The following is a 24,554-nucleotide window of genomic DNA, read 5'->3' as shown; positions in this document are numbered from 1 at the left end:
TTTGTCTGGGGGTTAAGTGACTTGCCCAGGGTCACACAGTAGGAAGTGTTAAGTGTCTGAGACCGGATTTGAACTCAGGTCCTCCTGAATTCAGGGCTGGTGCTCTATCCACTGCGCCACCTAGCTGCCCCAGCAGGAAGATTTCAGAGAGTGCTGGAGAGACCTACATGAACTGATGCCGAGTGAAGGGAGCAGAACCAGGAGATCATTGTACATGGCAAAGCAAGATACCGCAATCAAATCTGATGGACTAGAGAGGTGGTTCGGGCCAGTTCCAATGATCTTGTGGAGAGAGCCATCTGCCCCCAGAGAGGACTGGGGGGCCTTTTTGCCGTTGTTGCTTGCTTGCTTTTTGTTTTCTTTCTCATTTTTTCCCCCTTTTTGATCTGGTTTTTCTTATGCAACATGATAATCATGTTAGTATGGAAGAATTTTACATGTTTAATTTATTATATTGGATTGCTTGCCTCTAGGGGATGAGGTGAGGGGAAGGGAGGGCGAAAAAAATGAGAACACAGAGTTTTGAAAGAATAAATTTTTTAAATGTCTATGCATGTGTTCTGAAAATAAAAAGATGTATAAAAAACTAAGAGAAAAAATAAAAGAAAACCGCCTTTATTGTCTGCACCCTTGTCGGATTCACGAATACTCACGCTGGGGAAAACACATCTCCCATTCCCAACATCCGTTAGGTAAAACAATTATCAGGAAAGACTTCCTCTCCTTTCTCTCCCCCCTTTTCCAGTAAGGTGAACCCTTGAGGCACTTTTTCCTTTGTTTTCCATTTCGAACCCCCAACCCCCGCGAGACTGCAATCAATTGTCTGCGCCTAAGCGTATAGGGCCGCCTGCGAACTACATTTCCCATGAAGCCATGCGGCGGTGGGTACCCTACTGTCAGTTCCCTAGAGACAGACTTTGCATCCCAGACTGGAAGGGCTGTGGGGCGTCCGAATTGAGAACGATGATTGGTTGTGATTTTTTTTTTTAAAGGAAGGGGGGGGAAAGCAAGATGGCGACAGGCGAGAAGCATCTCAATCCCTGATTGGGGCACCTCCCCACCACCTCCAGAGCGGCAGGCCGAGGTGGGGAGATCCTCTGAGTGATCCGTTCTGGGTGAGGAAGGCTCCCGGGGAGGAGAGGAGGTGGAGGGAGTGCAAAGTGGGGGGAGGGGCCCCAGGTGGAAGAGGAGGTAGCTTTGGGAGGCGAACACTGAGGAAGGCCCGAGCTCCGGCCGTCGCTCTGCAGAGAACCCCGCAGTCAGGGGCGATGGACACGTCTGCCCCTAGCCCCCCACCCAAACCCCGACTCTGCTCCGTGCAGGGGACTGAGGCCATTCCACCAGCTACCCCTGCCCACCTTCTCCTTTGCTCTACACAGGTTTAACACCCTTCTCTGTGCCTGCCCCAAATTTCCCTTTCAGTCTGTTGATTTTAATTGCACCAGGTGAGTAACCCAAACCTCTTACTAGCCAGGAACATCTTCCATAGCTTGTCATTTACTCTTGTCACCAAGGCGTTGTGCTCTGGTTTCATAATAACGTTAAGCCAAAGGATGGTCGTCTTTGGTCACATCCAAATGAAAGTTCCTTTCTTTTCAACAATTACTTTGAGGACTTAATTCCATTCCCTTTGCTGTGTTATTCATAGAACAGTAAATTGAGGTATTTGGAACCAGAGGATGACAAATGGTTAGGAAAGGAAAAGGTCAGTAATTTTAGAAATATCACTCAGCTGTCAGATACATATTGATGGAATCAGTATATTAGAAGTGGAAGGCACAAGCTGGGGATTTCACTACAGGTCGGAAGCACTGTCCTCATTTTTGCTTCCTGATTGAGTTAAAGAACATTTCCCTTCTTATCCCACTAAGCAGCATGGGCATGGTGGTCCATGACTCAGATCGTTTTTTCCTCAGGATATCAGCCTCTCCTCTTCAGACAGCCTCAGGATGCGGGAATTTGCAGTGGAGGTTTCTCATCCCTCCATCTCCCTTCCCATCCATTTGCAATGTCTGGTGTATTATAAGTGGAATAATCTTAATAAGTATGGATAGACTCTGCATATTAACTAGTAGGGGGATAAAGCATGACTCTTAAGTGAATTCTTTCTTCTTTAGCCCTCTCTGTTCTCCAGCGTCCTGTTCTTTCTGAAGAGGGGGAGCCCAGAGATCAGGAAATAAATGGCTTCTATCCATGCTGCTGGGTCCCAGGTAATGTATTGTTCATGTCTTCCTTCTAAAAAAATACTCTTTGTTTCAGAACAAAGTCTGACTCCCAAAAAACACTGAAATTAATCCATCTTTTATGGCCAAAGTTCTGATATTTGCTTAGAACTCCAAGCTTAGTGAGAGTTTGAGGCAATAGCATTAATTTAATTTCCTTTTTCTCTGTGGCTTTTCTTTCTCTTCCTTTCCCATTCTGGAATAAGAGGTAACTTGATGAATGAGAAAAGCTTCAAGGTTTGAGTTAGTCTCTAAGAGACCAAGGTGTGAAGTGAATGTTGCTTGCTGATAAGGAATCAGGGATAGGAAAGGACTTAAAAGGGAAAACCTTAACTAGATGTCCCTCTGAGTTTGAGAACTATCCCCTAGCTTGTACTAAAGACAGTGCCTAAATTTCTCAGCAAACTTTCCCCTTTTGCTTTTTTTTTTTTTTTGGTGGAATTTAGATATATCCAAATAATAAATCTAATATCAATTGTGAAATATATATATATATATTACCCCATGACATCTTTTGCTTCCTAATTTTATGGCTATCTCTTTCTTTGTTCTTATCTATAAAATGAGATGACCTTTAAGGTCTCTTCCAGCTCTATTTTTATGAGCTTATGAACTGGGACATCAATTATAATATATCATAATGTATGTACAGTAATTATTGATGAATGATTTGGATACCATTAGGCATTTTAGTTTGTATCATTTGAACATACTATTTGCATTGTCATTTATAAACATATAAATATGAAATCGTAGAACTGGAAGAATTTTAAAGCTTACCTTAATTGAGATTCATTATTTTTTCAAATGCATGAGCATGTTTGCTGTATGTAAACTGCTTATAATCTTTATATTTTTAGCTTGGAGAAAAGATTTGCCAGAACTTGATCACTGCTTTTCAAATATTTGAAAGGCAGCATGACATAATGAATATTTGGGGTCAAGCATAAAAAAAGTTCAGCAAAAAAAATTTTTATTTGAAAATGAAAGGTTATTTCCAAAGGTTATTTCCATACTAGCTGTGTAACCTTTGGAAGTCACTTAACTTTTACATGTCCTAAGTAAATCAGTGACTACAACAATATAGATGGAAAAGAAACAAAACTAAACTAAATGCCTTATAATTACCAAGCTTGGATCTAAAGAAGAATTAAGAAAATATATTTCCCTTCTTTGCAAAATGGGGGGACTAAAGATATGGGAATGCTACATATACTATTAAATATGGCTAATGTATTGGTTTTGCCAAACTGTTTTATCTTTAAAAAAAAATTTTTTGTAAGAAGGGATCATGAGGTGGATTGGAAAGGATGTTTGTAAATAAAGGTGATATAAAAATTTAATAAAACTTTATTAAAAGAGGGATTGATTTAAATGGATTTCTTCACATGGAGAGAACCTTCCATACTGAATGGGGTAGGGTTTGGGCGGGGTGTCTTATCTTATTTCAGGCATCTCTGATGTTCGAGGATTTAGCTGTCTATTTCTCCAGAGAGGAATGTGTGAGTCTGGATTCTTCTCAGAACCCTCTTTGCTGGGAACCTGTGCCAAAGAATTGCAAGAATCTAATCTCATTTGGTAAGGTCTTCATTTGGTAAGGGCAGTTTGAGACTTGAACTTTAATAGTTTTGGAAGAGCTCATTCCTATTCAATTTATAAACCTATTTCCTTAATTGCTTTGAATTCATCCTCAGTTATGAAGAGAAAACAGTTTTTATATATTTAAATAATAACTTCCTTTGGAACCATGGGACTGTGAGGTATTTTTTCTTATTTTTGGTTTAATTTTACTGTTATAAATTAGTAGAAAATGGAGTACATTATTTGGGAGAACTTCTAGAGTTGGGTCATGTCCAGCAATATGGTATAAGAGAATCCATAATATTTTTTTTTAGTCTTGATCTCTGTTTTTAATGGCATAATTAGCTCCTTATGAGAATATTCCATCTACTAATACAGATTGTCAACTATCCTGAAATTTACTGTTTTAGAGAGTAGTTTGAGATAATTAGAAATTAAGTGACTTGCTCAGGGTTACACAGCAAGTATATGACAGAGATGGGATCATATATATATGTATATGACAGAGATGGGATTATATATATATATATATATATATATGAAAATGAGGACCAGTAAAAACTGGGCTTTAATTGCAGAAATTCCTTCAGTTTGGGATATCATGTATTATCATTTTGAGTTGACATACACTGGTGTGTATCCCTGTGCCTCTCTCTCCTACAGGTATACTTGTTTCCAAATGCTCTTGACCAAGTACCCAGAAATATCTATGATGTTCCATTCCAGGGAGAGGCTTTGACTTTTTTGTTATTAATGACTTCTTACATGAATTTCCTAGACCATCTTAAAAAACAAACTAGGTATTTTGTGGAGACTTTCTGTTTTGTTCCCCAACTACCTCAAGTCTGGTTACCTAAGCCAACTCATAAGTTAATCCTTTAGCAAAACAAAAATTCTTTTGTAATGTGAATAATTAACCCTGTGATATATATTTAAAAAAAATTCAGGTTTTTAAAATTGAGTTTTCTTAAAGTGGGGGAACATCTTTAGGTACTTATTTAATATTACTATATTTTTATTACATCTTACACAAAATGTTCTCAGATTTACAATACTATTTTTTATGATGTTGAAAACAAAGCAATAAAAATATGAAGCAATGGCAATGAATTTAATTCATTTCATATTTATTAAATATCTACTTTTTGCAATGGGAAATAAAAAATATGACAAATTGTTAGAAAAATTCATTTAAAAAAAGTTGATCATAGAATAAAGCACTAAATAGAAAACAACCAAGTGGCAGAATGTATTAATTAGATGTAAATACAAGTGAAGTCATAAAAAGAAAAGATCAGTGGAATTATTATTAAGGCAGGTTTCATTAAGGAAGTGATCCAAACACAGGCATAAAAAACAAAAACAAAAAAAAACAACAACTTGAATTTAGATAGATGGAGTAGTTAGGGGAACAGAATGCTCCAGTGCATGGTTGCGGTTATGGCATTTGGGGAAGATTGCATTAAAGAGGCAGGTATGACTTAATTCAAAGATTAGAATAGTGTTTAGGAAGTAAAAGAAAAGCCAGATTAAAAATAGCCATGAATATTAGGATGAGGGGTTAGGACCCAATATACCTAACAATGGGAAGTTATTAAATGTTTTTTGAGTTCATGATGAATATCATTATTTTAGAAAGATTGGTGCTGTGAATAATATATTGGAAAGACAGAAACTAACATGGTTGCCAGGTAAGAGGAAGCTGTAATCCAAATATGAAGCGATGAGATCTTGGACTTAGGATGTGATAGTGAGAGTAGAAAGATTTCAGATTTTGAAAAATCACAGGGACTTAGTTAATATAAAAAAGTAAAAGTGATTGGTATGATGAGATTGGGTCGTTGGTTGTAAAATTAGCTGAAATGAGAAATCTGAGAAAGTAGGTTGAGAAGAGGGAAGTCAATGAGTTCTTATAATAGATAAATTGAGTTTGAGATAGATGGAGCATCCAAGTCAATGTTATTGAGTAAGCATTTAGGAATATGAAACTGTAACATATATTATATTATTTGCCATTTGTGGAGAGGGTGGGGAAAAGGGAGGGGAAAAATTGGAACATAAGGTTTTGTAAGGGTTAACGTTGAAAAATTATCCATGCATATGTTTTGAAAATTAAAAAGCTTTAATTAAAAAAAAAAAAAGGAATATGAAACTGATTCTTTTGTCAGAAGAGAGATAGGGTTTGGGGAATCATTAGCATTCAAGTGAGAATTGAAACTATGCCCAAGAAAATGAAAAGAGAAAAGAAGCTGAAGAATGAGCTTTAGGTGGGATGAGGAAAAAGAGATCGATAGTATGATATAATTAAAAGAGCACTGTTCTTGGTGTCAACAGATCTAGGTTCAAGTCCTAGCTCTTCCATTTATTTGCTGTGTGACCATATGTGAGTCATTTCAAAACCATTATCCTTGATTTTAGTTTCCTCATTTGTTAAATAAAAGGAATGGACTCAATGACCTCTGAAGCCTCTTCTAGCCTACTATAAAGGTAAGAAGAGAAAGAGAATAGTGTATTATCAGAGGTACTAAGGGGGAAGAGAGTTTTAAGGAAGAAAGGATGGCCAATAGTGTTAAATGTAAGAGAGAACTCAAGGAGAGAGAAAGGGTAATTATCTAAAAGTGGTCTCAGTAACCTAGAAAAAGATTGACTCTGTAGAATGAAAACTTTTTTTTTTTTTTTTTTTTAATGTCACTGGTTTAGGGAAGGAATGGGTAATGAAGAAATGGGAGTGACGAAGCTACTCCAGTTGTTTAAGAAATTTGGAAAGAAAGGAAAAACCTATATATGTTTGAAGGCAAGATAAAAAGTATTGATGAAGGGGAGAAACTGGCCAGGTTGGAGGGCAAAGTGAGAATAAGATTCCTTAAGAAGAGAAAAATATGAGAGCTAAAACATATATGTGGACAGAGGGGAGGGTTGGCTGGAGAGAAGATGACATAGACAGACAGGTCTTCCTCTAAGACTATAGAGGGAAAGATAAATAAAATATAGAGAACAAAGAGTGATTTTAGTGCTGTTGAATGAGGGAAAACTAGTTAAGACTAAAATATTCTATACCTTCCAGTTAAACTTTTCAAGAAAATTTTTGTAATGTAGATCCCACTGACTTTTATTAATTTTTATATTCAGAGGGTGAGATGAGGTATGTAGTGGTGGGACCATTTCTATCTTGATTAGATTAAAATCAATTTCAGTTATATCTGCTATGGCTTATAATAAAGTGATAAAATATAAACAAAAGTGATTATGTAAGGATAAAGGAATAGTTGAAGTATTCAGTGTGCTTTGGGTTTTGATTCTATCAGATAGGATCTAGTGGTGGAGGGTATTATATACATATAGTACTTTGGTTTTTCTTTAATTATTCAAAATTCATTATTTCATTGATTATCTTTCTAATAATACAGGTCACAACTCTTAATAGATGACATTATTTAAGAGGCAAAAAATTCATCTAGTGATGGACCTTGACTTAAAGAGGAAGAAAAACAGGATCAAAGTTCTGTCATCTCACCAATTTCTAGTGAAATGACTAGTCATTGCAAGTAATTTATTGGTTTGATCTAGGGATTAAAAAAACAACAAGGTTTTTTTTTTTTTGTTTGTTTTGTTTTGTTTTGTTTTTTCAGAACTAAGGGGCTGCCAGGGTTTTACTTGGAGAATTTAAGTTGAAGTCCACATTGTATTTAGCTGTATAAGAGAACAAAGTTAGGAATGTGAAGAAGCCCTATAACTATGAACCTATCCTTTATTATCATTCTCTTATTAAGGGGACTCAGAAACATCATGAGTTCATTCCTCATACAATAAATATGGGCTGTCCCATGGTCCAATTGTTTTGAAAATCTTACAGATATCATAGGATCATAAATTTAGAATTAGAACAAACCTTAGAGTTCATTATGCCCAAATCCCTCATTTTGCAGATGAGGAACTTTGAGACACTACTAAGTCCAGGATCAAACACCAAGTAAGGTTTTCAGATCTGGAAGACTTTAGATCAGAGATTCTATCCTGTTCTGTTAACTTGTATATTTACATATTCTCCCAGAGATGATGACTCTTTAATTACTCACCTTCCCACCTTCATTGGAGTTTCTCATGTCTCTAGGAGAAGATATCTAATGAAATCTGGTGACTATGACTCTCTCTTCAAACTAAATTAGCAAACCAGTGTTCCCATGAATATTAGATCACATTTATATGATGCTAATAGTTTATTTTTAAAGAAAAATAAGTCCAGTATTTCTCTTAAGAGGGGAAATGTGCCTCTTTCCCTTTCCTTCTTTGAGAGCACTAAATCCCAGGCCTAATCAAATGTGAGTTTGCAGCTGAAAGGAAGAATTTCCCAAATATTATCTAACTCAGTCCCAAATATAGTCAGGATTTAACATAAATAGAACTCACTTGCAGACTTTTTTGTCTCCACATCACACATCACATAGGGAGAGGATGGTGTTTGGATTCTCTCTTTGTGTCAGCAGGAGACAACAATGAAAAGGAAGAGGAAAATTTTCAACAAGAAAATCCAGAAAATGGAGACCTAGAAGCAGTGTCTTCGGAATGGTACAAAAGAGACATTTCCCTGCATCCTAAATTGGGAAGGGACAATGAAAATGAACCAGGATTCTCTGATCAGAAAAGGGTAGGTATGTCCATGCCTCAAGAAAAGAGATTTATAAGTCTTTTAATCACTATCGAAAATTCCACTCAATTTGAAGAACTTTCCCATTTTGTAGAAACTAGAATCTCTTGCCTCCAAGAACAGTCAGCACCAACATCCTTTAAATGTCTCCTGTGTGATAAAGCCTTCATCAAAAGATCATATCTTATTTCACACCAGAGAAGCCACACAAGAATGAAACCCTATAAATGCGCTGTCTGTGGAAAAACCTTCAATAAGAAGTCAAATCTTAATGCTCATGAGAGAGTCCATACAGGAGAAAAGCCGTATAAATGTGATGTTTGTGGAAAACACTTTGCTCAGAGATCCAATCTTGTTGCACATGAAAGAATACATAAGAAATCCCAAACATATGAATGTGTTAACTGGGGAAAAACCTTCAATCGAAGAACACATCTTATTCACCATGAAACTATCCACCTAGTAGACAGTACTAATAACTGTGATAAGTGTGGGAAAGGCTTCATTTGTAAATCAAAACTTATACAGCATCAAAGAACCCATACAGGGGAAAGACCCTACAAGTGTTCAACATGTGATAAAAGATTTATTCAGAAATCAGATGTTTTGATTCATCAGATAATTCATACTGGAGAGAAACCTCATAAATGTACTGAATGTGGCAAAAGCTTCACTCAGAAAACAAATCTTGCTAGACATAAGAAAACACATACGGGACAGAAACCCTACAAGTGCATTAACTGTGGGAAAAGTTTTGGTAGACTTTCACACCTTATTACACATCAGAAAATCCACACAGGAGAGAAACCTCATAAATGTAATCAATGTGGCAAAAAATTCATTTGGAACTCAGATCTGATAGACCATCAGAAAAGTCATACTGAAGAAAAACCTTATAAATGTCCCATATGTAAGAAAAGATTCACTAAGAATTCAAATCTTGCTGCCCATCAAAAAATTCATACAGGAGAGAGGGCTCATAAATGTAACAATTGTGAAAAGAGCTTCAGTCGGAGTTCACATCTACTTACACACCAGAGGATCCATACTGGAGAAAAACCTTATAAATGTCTCATGTGTGAGAAGAAGTTCAATTGCAGTTCAAACCTGATTACTCATCAGAGAATACATACTGGAGAAAAACCATATAAATGCACAATGTGTGAGAAAAGTTTTAGTCGCAGCTCAGACCTTGTTAATCATGAAAGAACCCATACGGGAATAAAGCCATTTAAGTGTGCTATATGTAAGAAAAGCTTCAGTCGAAGTTCCCACTTGATAACTCACCAGAGAATCCACACAGGAGAGAAACCCTTCAAATGTGTCAAGTGTGGGAAATGTTTTAGTGATAAATCATACTTCAGTTACCATCAAAAAATTCATATGCATTAGAACTGAAGAAGACTATGTTAAGTTGGCAGAAGATGCTAAGATGAATGGAACTAACTAGAAACTCAGTGAACAAAATTAGAATCTGAAGTTTGAATGGTTTGGGAAATGTAAAGATGAAATTTGATGGTTAGTTGTATAAACAGAAACATTTTATATTTGTGTTGATGTTAGTTAAAAGATGAATTGTTCAGGTTACATGACACCAATCTGAAGAGAAAAGCTGTAGTTATAAGCCTCTCATTATTAATTCCCACAAAGTTGTTCTGTTCCTTTCCTTTTAATACCATTGTGTTTCCTATGGTTGTGTTGTAGGATGCATAGGCAAAGAAGCATTGGGATTGAATAAAGAATAAGTTTTTTAAGTTGGCTAAGAATACCAATTTAGTTGGAAATAGACCTTTGGCAAAACAAAATTAGAATTTGAAAATTGAGTGGTCTGGACAGTGGAAAGATAAAGTTTATTTATGAATATATTTATTTATGAGTAAATTTTATATTTGTGTTGATCAGAACATCAGGTGGATTTTTCAAGATTTTTCCATGATACTACCTTGATGAGAAAAACTAGAGGGATTGTTTTGTCATGGATCCCCACAATTAAAACTGTTTCATTGTCCTTTTAATACCATTAAAATGGTTTCTTCAGGTTACATTCTGGGGTAGATCCCTAGGTGGTGAATATGTCATTCTCTGACCTATCTAACTCAAGAATAATAATATCAAAATATCATTCTGCTACCCTAGTCAGAAAATGAGTGGGATATATGACTATAAAGTAATGTAACTCATTTATTTTTAAAACAATCAGGCCACAATTTTGAGATCTCAGTATTGGAACTTTCAAAGTAGTTCCCTCTTGGAAGCTAAAAACATATTTCATTAATACTGCTTTTGTTCAAGGCATATGTAGAATTCTTCTTTGGGAAGTAGGTTTAGAGCTTATCACATACAACTTTGAATATCGCCATCATCCTTCAATTGTGGATTTGGTTTTTGGAAACAGTCAAAAGTTATTCTGAGCTAAGATGCAGCTTTGACCACTTGGGTTCAAAAAATAAGGTGTGACTAGGAAGTAATAAGACTAACTTTCCAGGTATGTGTTTTGAATGGAGTTCCAAAGAGGATTTGCTAAAGTATTTAGAGCAGCATCATTGTAATAAGGATAAGACTTTGAAGACAACCTTCCTATTAGAGCATCAAAGATGCAGTATGGTATCATGGAAGAAGCCTTGGATTTAGAAGATTTAGGGTTCATATCTTGGTTCAACCATTTATAATTTGTCTGTGGCCAAGTAACTTTACTCTCTGACCTCTGGTTTCCCCTCACTGTAAAATTAAGATAATACCTTTCAGCAACCTTACAGGGCTGTTGTAAGGAAACACATTTATAAACTATTATTAAACTATTATAAACTAAACTATTAGGAGGTTATTTTTATGAGATAAGTTGTGTTAAAAGTAGTTTTAAAAGTCACAGTTCTTTTTCAGTTTTTTTTTCAGTCTTTTTTTCATAAATGAATCTCTTCAATTCCTTATCAATGTTAAGACTTCTCTTTTTCCCCTTTCCTTGGTTTTGTGAGAATGAAGCATTTCAGAAGTCTGTACTTTAAAAGTCAATGGGAGAAGCAAAGAAATATTGCCATTTCTGGATTAATCATGTGGAGATTATCCTCCAAATTATACAGATTTTTTTTGTTCAAGTACAATGAAATATTACCATGTTCATATGGTAGTATATATTCCTCAAAAATCTCATGTAAAGTTAAATTACTTTAACTGGACTAGTGGAGTTTGCCATTTAAAGGAAGGCTCTGTTTGTGTGTTTCTTAATGTGAATGATCCTCAATCCCTGCCAATTAACTAAGTTAAAAAAAAATCTAAACGTCTGCATATTGGTTTTGCTTAAAGGTATACCTGTATTGTGTATTCATCATCACTATTCTACTTAATGAATTTCTTTTTTTATTAACATTGACAGGTGCTTTAGTCAGCCAATGGTTCTCAGATTATTCACTTTGGGACCCTTCTTTCGCAGAACAAAAGGACTAGCATCCAGCAGAATGCCTTGTACATAGGACAACTTTTTAATTGAATATCAACTCCACCTACTCCTGCCATAGCAAAAGAAACAAAACTATTTTGATCCCAGTTACGGTAATTTAGTAAATGATAAATCTGTTTTCAAAACATTTGTGTGTGTCCTTGGTTGAATCAACTTAAATCTCTCTAGGCTTTAGTATCTTCATCTGTAACAACAATAATGAGAATAATTTTCATGAATTATTCATGAGAATATATCTACATAATTCCATATAAAGGCATTTTGCCTCATGCAAATTTCACAAAAATGAAAGGGTTGGATAAAATTATGTCTAAAGTTCCTTTCCCTTCTAAAATTCCATGACTACTTTTGAACAGAGTTTGAAATCTACAATGTCCTCTAATTCTACTTTTTAAAACAGTAAAAAGTAACAAAAACAAGATGTACCCTTTTTAAATTCAGCATTTCAGGTGAGGCTAGGGAATCATTTCTCTGACCCAGTGGAAAAAAACTTTTAAACTATGACACTTAAAACAAAAGTGAAAATATGTAAGTACAAATTTACCTTTCTACCTGATGATAGGCATCTATGATCTATCTAAATAAAATACTGTTAAGCTGAATTAATATAAAGTGTTATCCATACCACAGGAAAAGTTATAGGTAAATTCTACTTTCTTGGCAAAACTGAATTAATGGTAATGTGTTAAATTTTGGACACCACAATTTCAGAAGAGCATTGATAAACTGAAGTTTGTCTAGGGGAAAGTAACAAAAACAGTTTGAGAATTATGTCATAGAGGGAATGGTTAATAGAAAATATCTACTTTGGATAAAGAAAAAATTCCCCAAGAGAGACATACTATCTACCTTAAATATTTAAAATAAGGTTCACATAGAAGAGTAAGTAGATCTATTTATTGTTCCAAAGAATAGAAGTGAGAAAAATGGCTAAAAGTTATAGGATAAATATTGGCCCATTATGAGAACCAACAACTCCAGCTAGATATGTTATTTAAAAAAAAAAAAATTCTATTATATATTGGAGGGAAGGAAAAGGAGGAAGAAAGAAAACATGGGTCAGGCCCTGCACTTAGGGCTTTTACAAATAGTATCTCATCTGGTCCTCACAATAACCCTGAGAGGTAGGTGCTGTTATTACCTGTATTTTACAGTTAAGTAAACTGAAGCAGACAGAATTAAGGGACTTGTCCAGGGTCAAAGCTAATTAATGTCACATTTGAACTCAAATCTTTCTGACTCCAGACCCAATGCTCTGTGCATTCTGTTGCCTTCTAGCTGTCCCTAATATGACTTGTTATACCCATATATAAGCTACCAACTTGTCAGAGTTATACTTTATATGCCATACTTTATATGTGAGATGTTAGATTAGATAAATAGAACACTTATTAAGAATGTACTCTGTATTAGACACTGTGCTAAGCCCTGGGAATAAAAATATAAAGCAAGTAAGGTAATTCTTTCCTTTAAAGAACTATCTTCTTAAGACAGAATAACATATAAAGGAGAACTGCAAAGATGGGATGGGTGGGAAAGGAAGTTGGAAGTTAGGGCAGGATGTGGACTTTTTACATAATAAGACAAAAAACTCATCTATGAGAACCAAGCAATTCAGGGGCAGAATCCAAGGTCAGGGGTGGAGACAGGTGGGTGGGTGGGGAGGTGCACCACCATTAGGATAATGGAAAGGGCTAAGGTTTCTCCAAATATTAGGATTGTCACCTTTATTTGAGTCTGAGAACTTCTGAGTAGTCAATTTCCAGTTCGTTCTGAATTAGTTACATCTTTAGATGTTAGTTTCATTATTTAGTTTGAAGATTATGAATTCTTAGAACTCAGACACTATATTCAAATGTAAGCATAAAAATATATTGCCAAAAAAAAAATAAAAAATATATTGCCAGGCCAAATATGAATAATTTTTAAACCTTTTCCATCATTTCATACCATATATGCCATGGTTACTCTTTTAAGATATTAAACAAGATTTAATAATATGGAATTGGGTGATATGGTGCTCATACCATGTTATTATACTTTGTCACATAAATATAATGTTATAATACAAATATAATGGTTTGCATTTATAGTTTATAGTTTACAGAAGTATTTTCCTCACAATAATCCAGTGAGGTAGATAATATAAGGATTATTAGGCCCATTTTTCAGATGAAGAAAGTTGAGGTTCAATGATTTGCCTATAGTCAAACAGAAAGTAAGAGCCCATGATTAAGCTGGGTTTTCTGTTTCCCAAGGCTAATGTTCTTTTTAAGATACTATGTTATTCCCCCCCACACACACTTTTATTGTGCCCTTTTTATATAATGCAATATAACATATGTCATCCTGTAACTGACAATAAGGAAAGGCTATCTGGCTTATTTGATTTTAAGTGCATAGATATAAAGCTGGAGGGGACCTTGAAAATCACCTGGTCCAGTTCTCTTGTTTTACAGATGAAACTGAGACCCAGAGAAATTTCTAAGGTCACATAGATCGGAAGTGACAATTAAGATTTGAATTTGGGTTTTATGACTCTAAATCTCTCCCCTGTATCATACTACTTTCTCAGCATCAGAAATCAGGGTAATATTAATGGTTACATGAATGATCATGAAAATTTACCTGAGACCAGTGTCAGTTTGTGAAAGGGAGAAAATTATCCCAGAACTAATTTTGTCATGGAGCCCCATACAAACAACATGGATGTTGGAGACAATATGGAGAATAGGCATTTGGGAATGGGGAGGTTTGATGGATGAAGATCTCCCCTCCAGAAGTTAATGTGGCAATAATGTGCAGAAAAATTACAGAAAGACAAAAATATTTAAGGTGAATTTAAATACTTTTTTTGAAAAGAGGAATGGAAATTTAGATTTGGAAAGAGGACCAGTACTTGTCTACATTTGCATAACTAGGTACATTAATTTTTAGATAATGATATTTGGAGTGCATCCCTACTTTATAAATAGGCCAAAATGTAAATTTAAACACTTTCAATTCAATTACACCCCATGCCCCAACTAGGTGCTCAAAACAGTTTGCTTTCCCGTGGAGAACCCCTCATTATCACATGACATTATCATTATCACATGAAAAGATCAGGCTCTGCCTACAGAGAAGTGGGATGAGTCCATCTAGTGCAAGGTTATCTTGAGCCTAGAGTCTGTGAACTTGTTTTAAACATATACACACATATATAATGTGTATAAATATTATATATGTATCCAGACATATACACACATATGCATGTGTGTGTATATATATATTTCTTTTTTAATCTTAGATTTTATTTTATATATTTTTAAATGTTCTGAGAAAGGATTCATAGGCTTCATCAAATAAAAAAAAAGTTTCTGAAACAAGCAAATAAAAGGTTAAGAATCTCTGACAAAGAGAAAATGGAAAAAAGATTACTAGGAGTGGAGATTAGTGAAGGAAAGTGGCAAAGTAAAGAAATCAATAATAATGCTAATTCTTACTTAGCCAGTGCTTTAGAAATCACCTTATACATATTATCTTGCTAGAGCTTCAATAATCTAATGAGATAAGTAATACAAATATTATCATTCTTATTTTACAGATAAGGAAACTAAGGCTAAGAGGGGTCAAGCCTGGATTTGTCTAAGGACACATAGGAAATAGGAGGCTTATAATTTGAACCCAGGTCCTTTAATTTCAGGACCAGTGCAGGACATCATGCTATCTTTCCCAAGGCCCAGGAAGATTTAATGTAAATCTCTGCGATTTTATTAAAATCCAATTTTGGTAATTCTTGATGTAGCTTCTACCCTTTTTCATGTTATCTCCAAGTTTCAGCAATTATCTCATTCAAATATCCTTTTTAAAAATTAATAAAATGAACCCAAAATAGAGGTAGGTTTTCCTTGAGGATTGTATGCCTTTCCATGTCTGTGAAGTATATGTAAAAGAAGGAAGGAAATGAAGTGTGTAGGTAGGATCTGAGTAGAGATGTTCCTTATTAATTCATCCTTAATTTTTTGGAGAGTGAAAAGAGATAAATAGCCTCTGTGTCTTTGATTCTTAATCTAAGCTGTTATAGCATTGTAAAAGCATTGACATGGAGGAACTAGAATAGAATTCTGGCTCTTTTAACATCCCCATCCCCATCCCCATTCTTAAACTGAATTTCAAATTAGGAATTCTGGAGTATAGGTCTAATGATGGTTAGGAAAAGCAATAACTTCATTACTAAGAAAAATGAAGCTTTATCTGTAATGGCTAGGGGGAATTCATAATAGGAACTCAGTAAATCCTGGTACAATTTCAACCTTAATCCACTATTTGTCTTGAGAACATCTTCCTTTTGACAGAGGCAATGAAACCAGTGAAGAAGCAGACACATTTTATCTGAGAGGGATTTGTTCATTTGTTTCTTTACAAGGATGGGTTCTATTGATTGGGATGTCAGTCACCAAGAGATGAGTAATTTTTTAAATCACTATTCAAAGTTTTTAAAAGAGCATCAACTTTAAAAAGAGAACATGTAGATCAATCCTTTCAGTAGATTTGAAACAATATCATTTTCTATAAAGAATCACTTTTTAAAATTTCTCCAATGAACATAATTATCAAGCCATTTCCACTCTGTCTCCCTTACTACTAGGTTATTACTAACTTCTGTATGAATTCTAGTATATCCAATGTTATATTTTGAAACTAATAGCTCACCAAGTTGAAAAAGGGAACTCACCAAGGATTGGATTCAACATCTCTGACATGAAGAAGATAGAATGTTTCATTATTAATCCTTTAGAATTACAGCTGGTCACTGCATTAATCAGAGTTCTCAAGTTTTGAAATATGTATTTCTTTATGGGTGGAAGGGGAGAGAGAGAAAGAGGGAAATGAAGAAGAAAAGGAAGAGAAAAAGTGCAAGAGGTGAAGGTAGAAAAAGAAAACTACAGTCTTTTAATTTTGTGTTCAGTGGAAAGAACACTAGGGGCTTGAAGACCTGGCATCTAATTCTAATTTTGTCAATGATCAACTTAGCGATCTGAAGGAAATCCCTTTCCCCAAATCTCAGTTTTCTTTATAAAATGAGATTAAACTTGATGATCATTTAATTCACATCCCTCTCTACTTTGCTGTGGTTTTGTGAGCCTGGCTCCTTCCTCTATTGTTCCCTTCCAAGCCTGGTTCTCTCTATCCAGATTTGTTTCAACATCCAGCAATAAGCTCAAGAAGTCAGAAGGTCCAGGACAAGCCTGAAGGCTGTTATCAGGGCGGCTTTCTGAAAGATCCTAGCCCATGGTTTTGAGAAATGGTGCTTTAAAAAAAATAACTCCCTCCCCATAAACATTCAAAACCAAACCAATTTTGCTTTGTTCATCTCTTGAGGCTGATATGAAGCAAGGTCATAGATTCATAGAATCCAGATTAAGAAGGGATCGCAGAGCCATCAGTTAATACTTTGAGTAAGAATCCCCTCTACAACATAAATCCTCAACCAGCCTCCTTTGTTTGAGGACTCCCACAAAGGCAGACTCACAGTCTCTTAAGGCAGGCCATTTCTGATTTTGGACAGCTCTAATTGCTAAGAAATTTGTTCTTACATCAAACTTGTTTAGAAATTACCTTATACATATTATCTTGCTAGAGCTTCAATAATCCAATGAGAGAGGTAATACAAATATTATCATTCTTATGATTAACTTGTTTGCTTTTTTGCAATTTCTATCCATTGCTCCTTGCTCTCCCCTCCAGAGTAAAGAACCACCAAAGTCCTTTTCCATGTGACATCCCTTTAAATAATGGAAGACAGTTATTATTCTCCCCTACTGAGAGTTCCCTTCTCTAGACTGAATCTTCCCATTTCCTTTGACATGACATCATCATGTTTCATGATCTTGAAGCTCTTCACTATGAAAGTTGTTCTCCTCTGGGCTCTCATGCTTATTAGCATTTCTAAATTTCTAAAATGTACCTAAAATACACTAGATGTGGTCTGACCAGGACAGAGTACAGTGCTAACATCACCTAACCTATATTAATAGCCTCTATTAAGATAGTCTGATGTTAAGGTTTTTGGTTCTCAAAATATTTTTTTAAATCCTTCTTCCCTTCTCCTCTCTTCTGGCCTTTTTCTTTCCCTCTTCTCTCCTCTCTTCCTCCTTTGGTGCTCTAAATAATTATTGGGAAAATTGGAAAGGGGGGGGAGAGTAGAGGATTAAAATGATGAGTTTTTGATTACAAGTCCAGTACTATCTACTGTACTACCTGCCTGAACAATATACTTGATTATATAGTAATACAAACAAATAGACTGTGACATGAAAACAAGTCATAAAAAAAGAGGAAAAAGGAAAGAGAGAAGAGAAGGAATAAAAGAGAGAGAAAAGAAGAGAAGAAATGAAAAAATAACACTATATCTACTGACTGAGCATTTCCATAAATGGAATACTCTTCTACTTTATCTTTACATCTTGGCTTTCTTCAAGTCCCAGCTAAAAGCTCACCTAGAAAGCTTTTCCTGATCCATCTTAATTCTATTACCTTTCCTCTTTATCTCCTACTTATCTGAATATTGTTTGTTTGAACATAGTTATTCACATGTTGTCTCCTTCATGAAGTTAGCCTTTGCAACATTGACTGTCACCAATTTTTTTTATCATTTTTGTCAATTTATGTGGTAAAACTACATTGATTTTAATTTCCATTTATCTACTAATAAGTAGATTAGATCATAATGAGTGATTTAAAAGTCTTTCATAAAATTATTGATTATAATTCTCTTGAAAATGTTTATTCATATCCTTAAACCACATCTATTTGAAATATCTGCTATTCATTATCTTAAAAGAAGTAGAGCAAGATATGGAAGACTTTAAGCACAGAATCTAAGAACTAGAAGGAGCATCAGAGATCATGTAAGTCTACTTACATATGGCCAAGAATTCCTTGTATTGTATTCTCAAAAACTTCCATAAGATATAGCCTTTCTCATATCAACTCGGCTGATATCATGCTGGATTAGAGTTATATTTGGCTTGATTTCTCCATCAGTTTTAGCATAAATCATGATTAATGTGAATATGACAGCTAGTCTGAAAGCCCAATTCTGGTAAGACTTTTCTGAAAATATAATCAGAGATAGGAACATTACAACCTTTATGAACTTTAATGGTACATGGGGACTCTGTAGGGAGAAGGAAAAAAGCAGGGGCCTTCAAATCAAAGTTTCTCAGCTCTGCCTGAAATTCTAAATGTTGGTCTTCGTGGATATCTAGAGAGCCTTTTGCATGAGCAAAGGAGGAATGTCTGGACTAGATCATAAAAAGGAAAATTTTTCAGGTAGTTGGGCATGTATTTATGGTACAACCCTGCTAACCTTCCTCCCTTGTCTACTTGTCCCCAACATGAATCTTTTTTCTTTTTTTTTTTTTTTTGTTTAAATAATGTATTCCCATAGTCAGGTAGACTCAGTACCCTCAAGGAAAATGATTTCTCTATACTGTCTTCTCTCTCCCAACAGGGGCTTATTAGGTCCCCTGCACTCTGTCCCAAATCTGTCATTTCCCTTCCATCATGACCTACTCTTTCTTTCTAGAAGGCCCAATTTGATCCTGATTGGAGGTATCTGACAATGAGATTGTGAGGTCAGAAGTTCCAAGGCAGAAGTGTGTATTAAGGTGGGGGAAGGAATAACAAAGAAAGTTCTGAAGTAGTTAGAAAGTTTTCTGGATATCTAAGAAAATGTCTCAGCAACAGGATTCCTCAAAGATGATGAACATTGTGAAAGAAAAACCAGAGTTAAAACAGTACCATCGGTAAGGGAATAAAAGGATCAGGGTCAGGGCAAAGTAATTTATTAGTAAAAGGGTATTCTGAAACTTGGAGGAACTGAAGAACTAGGATTTCTTAAAAAAAAAAAAAAAAAAAAAAAAAGGAATTCAAGAGTTGGGTGATTGTACTTCAGAGTACAGGGGACATATTCTGTTATTTTAACCTCCATGTTCCTGAGGAGAGTTGTTTTAAAAAGAGGCTCAGGGACAAAGTAGGGACATTCCCTAAGAATGCATTTGTTTGAAAAAGGATCAAATTTTTATAGTTTGTTTTGGATAGTTTTGGATTAGGGATCTCAGGGGACCTGAGACCAAAGGAATTATTTGAGATATTCTGGGTTAAGTCTGACAGGATGGGCCAGATTAAACAATTCTTGGTTTTAAGCTTATGGATTAATAGTTTGAAAGGGGTAGAAAATGCCTTGACCTGGGTTTGGGGCTACCAATGGGATCTGAACTGGAATAGGAAGATTGCTTTATAATCACTTTATCTCCCCAAGGACTCGGCCTGTGATGTTAAGAAAATGGTCCAAATGTACCCGTCGAGCCTGCTGTAACGCCTTTCAGTGGTTAATCATGCCCCTCTGCACTGTATTCAGCATTTTTGCCTTCCTGGTATTGGTTGTATGTTGTTTTGCTACAAACAAATGGGCAACATTGAAATCGATGGACCAAACATGGGAGCAGCACATTGGCATTTGGCACGACTGCTTAAGCACAAACTGCTGGACAGATATTCTTTTTTGGCGTGAGGGCCCCTCATTTACTTTGAATCCATAACCCCACTAACCAAGCTTGTGATGACTCTGTCCCATATGTCCCCCAGACCTTTTCCCTGACATCTAACTCCCCCTAACCCCATTTCTTCTGGCCCTTGTTTCCCCTGGCACTCCAGTCATGGCCCATTTTGTAGCCTTGTTAACCATTCCCTTCTTCAACCAAAGCTACGCCTTTACAGAAATGGAGGCATTGGTTTCAGAAGGCTTGCACTACTTTTGGCTAGTGTCTCTCTTTTTAATCTCCAGCTCTTATCCAGACTGCTCAGGGTTTCATGATCACAGCTGTCCTTTGTAGCTTCCTGATAACCACGTGGTTGTTTGGTTTTTTCTGTACTTCTCCTTCACTGAAGATGCAATGCCATCTTATCTTCATTATCCTTTCCTCCTTGACAGGTTAGAAACCCCTGCTTGCCAGTACCATTGCCCATGTGCTGGGGAACTAAAGCCTACCAAATGGGACCCACCTAGTCCTGGAGGGGAGGAGAGCAGGTCACCTACCCAATCTGGGGCTTGGTTTCTTCACCTGTAACATAAGGGGTGGGCGTGGATAACCTTTTAGGTTCCTCAATGTCCTAATATAAGATCCTATGACCTTCTGGTAATTCTGTCCCATTCCTGTTATTGAACTGAGTTTTTATTAGGCTACTATTTCTACTTCTGACCACAGGCACTAGTCTCTTCATTTCCATAATGCTGATTGTGTTCATTTTGGAAAAAGCAAATGCAGCGCAAAACACTTACTACATAATCCTGTGGCCTTTTTATTTGCTGTGGTTAGCACTAGTTCTGTTCCTGATTTCCTGTAAGTAAGCCCTGGGCCTAGGAGAAAGACCACCTCCCTCAACCTCCTAAATCATGAAAACTAAAGTTCTCCATCTCTCCCATTCTCTTTTGGGCCAAACAGAATTTTATAGGGGAATTTAAGAAGTTTATCTTGTCTAACAAGAAACCATGCCTGTTCTTAAGCCTCAGAAATAGGCAAACTCAATTTTCTTTTAATGTGACCATGGGTACTCCTTTCTCCTCCCAGTTCCCATTTGCCTCTTTGTGACCATTTTTTCAAAAAAGAATTAAGAATATAAATTGTTCTGGGATCTTTGTGTTGGTAGTGATGGAAATATAAGAAAATGAGGCACCCAAAAGGATTAGTTGGGAGGGGAAGAATAATTTCTTTAAGTCATGAAATATTTCCAGATCTCCTCTTTGTCCCTTAGGTATCCTGGGAATCATTTCTTATAAGGGGCTAGGCCACAAAAGAAGGAGAACTACAACTATAACAAAAGAAGAAAAAATGCCTAATGAACAAATGTACTCAAAAGCAAGCATATTATTAGCAAAATCACTTATTTCAAAATCTATAGCTCAAAGAGGAAACCCCAACATATCACAACTGTCCACGCCTACCTTGGGGGATAATTGGACATCCCAAAAGGGAATTTATGATGCATTTAAAGATCTGTAAATATGTGAGATCAAGACCACTGATGTGCATTCTGTTCTTCCCATAAAAATGTGTAAAATGTCTGTATGTAATTCTATCATGTATACTTGTCAATTAACAACCTTGTTGAAGTGAGGGTTCAAGCTTAGATTATGTGAGCCATTAGTCCTGTGGGACAAATAAGTTTTTTCCTCAAAAATGTGTTTTGAAATAAAATCAGTTGACCACTCCATCTTGGCATCTATTTTTAACTTACTGATTCATTGTTAATGAGTTTTATTGTTATTCAAAGAACTATCCGTGGGACCTCAACAGAATTCCAAGTACCCACAGAACTCAAATAGAAATTTGATTAATCAATCAAGTATTCCACCTCTGACACCAGCTGACTATAGTTTTCTCATCTGTAAAATGGGGATACTAATATTTCTATGACATTTTAAAGTTTTGTGAAGACCCTTACATTTACATGTCTTCTTTGATATTCACAAGTCAGTGAGATCAATTTTATTGATATCTTCATTTTACAAATAAGGAAAATATGAATTGGGAATCAACCTAGCTCTCTTGATTCCAAATACAGCTCTGTATTCACTATTTATAGTAGTGTCGTCCTCACTGGATTGTTGAGAAATTTAAATGAGATGTGTGAAGCTGATTTTAGAAGGGCCTGGAAAGACATACATAAACTGATGCTGAGCAAAACAAGCAAAAGCAGGAATGCATCGTACATAGTAACAGCAAGATTATGCAATGATCAACTATGAAAGACTTGGTTCTTCTCAGCAGCTCAGTGATCTAAGACAATCCCAATAAACTTTGGATGGAAAATGCCATCCACATTCAGAGAGAGAACTACGGAGACTAAATGTAAATCACTACATGCTATGTTCATTTTTTATTTTTTGTTCTTGTGGTTTTTCCTATTCTGATTTTTCTCTCCCAACAAAATGCATAAGGAAATGTATAAAAAAAATTAATGTATATGTATAACCAGAAAAAGTTTCTATGTGTAACTGAGGAAAATTAAAAAAAAAAAAAAAAAAAAAAAAAAAGCAGTCCTTGTCTTGTGATTTATTTATATCAGTAGAATAGCTAAATAGGTACTTCTTGGTTAAGGTTATATGGTTTGGTACCAATCCCCGACTCACCTCACTTTGCCCAGGATTCAGGAATAGGGAAAGCCTGCCTTCTCAACAGGGGAAGGTTGAGTTGTATAAGGCAGGCTAGAGAGAAGGCTTCTTCCATCATTTCATCAAACCCAACTATTGTAGATGAGAGTTCTAAACAACTCTGTTGCTTTGCAATCAGAAAGGAAGGGGAGTACTGTAGTGCTGGTCTTCTCCTTTAATATATTCAGAGTTTTGGCCCAGAAGTCAAAAGACTATTCAACAGGGAACATTTAGAGCATCTCTTTTCTGGTGTAAGGGAGTTGGAAATGTAGAATGACCAAACACTGTATTGTTGTATAATGCTATGTAATTGTGATAGAATACTATTGTACTATAAGAAATGATGAGCAAACATGTATTGGTTGACCTACCATCTGGGGTGGGGGGGAAGGAGGGGAAAAATTGGAACAAATGGCTTGGCAGTTATCAATGTTGTAAAATTACCCATACAAATATCTAGTAAATAAAAACTATTAAAAAAAATAAAATGAAATAAAAAAAGAAAGAAAGAAAGAAATGATGAGCAGAATGCTCTCAGAAAAACCTGGAAGGACTTACATGAGCTGATGCAAAGTAAAATATACTGTGTACAAAGTAACAGCAACATTGTAAAATGATAAGCTGTGAAAGACTTAGCTTTTTTTTTCTGACAATGCAATGATCTGAGACAACTTTGAAGGACTTAATGAATGCTGTCCATCCCCAGAGAAAGAACTGATAATATCTGAATATAAACTTAAGCATCCTTTTTTTTTCTTTCACATCACTAATATGGTAATAGATTGTATAACTACACATATATAAGTTATATTGAATTATTTGCCTTCTTAAGGGGAGGGGTGGAGAGGGAGGAAGGAAGAGAATTTGGAACTCAACTTTTTAAAACAAAGGTTTAAAATTTTGTTTTACATATAGTTGAGGGAAAATTAAACACTAAAAATTTTTAAAATCTATTTTTAAAAATCATATAGTACAAATCCCTGAGTCATCATGGCAATCAGAAAGGGGTCTAAAAATATTTGTCAATGCTATTGAAGGAAGGACAGTTAGGTGTGTGTGGATAGAAAGTTGGGCCTGGAGACAGGAAAATGCATCTTCCTGAGTTCAAATATAGTATCATGCACTTAACTAACTGTGGGACTGTGGACAAGTCACTTTACCCTGTTTGCCTCAGTCTCCTCTCTGTAAAAATGAGCTGGAAAAGAAAATGATAAATCACTTTAGTATCTTTGTCAAGAAAACTCCAAAGGGGGATTACAAAGTTTTATGACTGAAATAGATGAACAAGGACAACAAGATGCAGATACACAAGGATATTATTACAATAGTAATGTCTTAATGTAAAACAACATTCGTGATCTAAATAAAATTGAGGGGAAGAGTTCCACAAGCCTGACTGAGCATGCCCTAAGGGAAGGTGCCTGTGAGTGGGATATCTAGATGTAAAGCATA

The 24,554-nt window shown here is 35.5% G+C and overlaps 1 protein-coding gene across 5 annotated transcripts; it reads left to right on the top strand.

The window, feature by feature from the left end:
- The first annotated feature begins 914 nt into the window (after positions 1-914).
- Positions 915-22,162, top strand: LOC141549899 (uncharacterized). Of its 5 annotated transcripts, XM_074279939.1 has the most exons (9): positions 918-1,115; positions 2,118-2,210; positions 3,674-3,800; positions 8,288-8,448; positions 11,819-19,695; positions 20,211-20,458; positions 20,736-20,882; positions 21,157-21,291; positions 21,704-22,162. In XM_074279939.1, exons 5-9 carry the CDS (start codon positions 19,622-19,624, stop codon positions 21,949-21,951), a joined length of 852 nt encoding a protein of 283 aa, XP_074136040.1. In that variant the 5' UTR covers positions 918-1,115; positions 2,118-2,210; positions 3,674-3,800; positions 8,288-8,448; positions 11,819-19,621; the 3' UTR covers positions 21,952-22,162. The 5 variants fall into 5 exon arrangements, 2 of the variants coding, with proteins under 2 accessions (XP_074136040.1, XP_074136041.1); XR_012484462.1 differs by having other exon boundaries at positions 915-1,084; positions 8,288-19,695; XR_012484461.1 differs by having other exon boundaries at positions 915-1,115; positions 8,288-19,695.
- Positions 22,163-24,554: the final 2,392 nt, after the last annotated feature.

The sequence above is a fragment of the Sminthopsis crassicaudata genome, chromosome 1, assembly GCF_048593235.1.
Source record: "Sminthopsis crassicaudata isolate SCR6 chromosome 1, ASM4859323v1, whole genome shotgun sequence".
NCBI classification, from domain to species: domain Eukaryota; kingdom Metazoa; phylum Chordata; class Mammalia; order Dasyuromorphia; family Dasyuridae; genus Sminthopsis; species Sminthopsis crassicaudata.
This window is presented reverse-complemented; position numbering and strand designations above follow the sequence as displayed.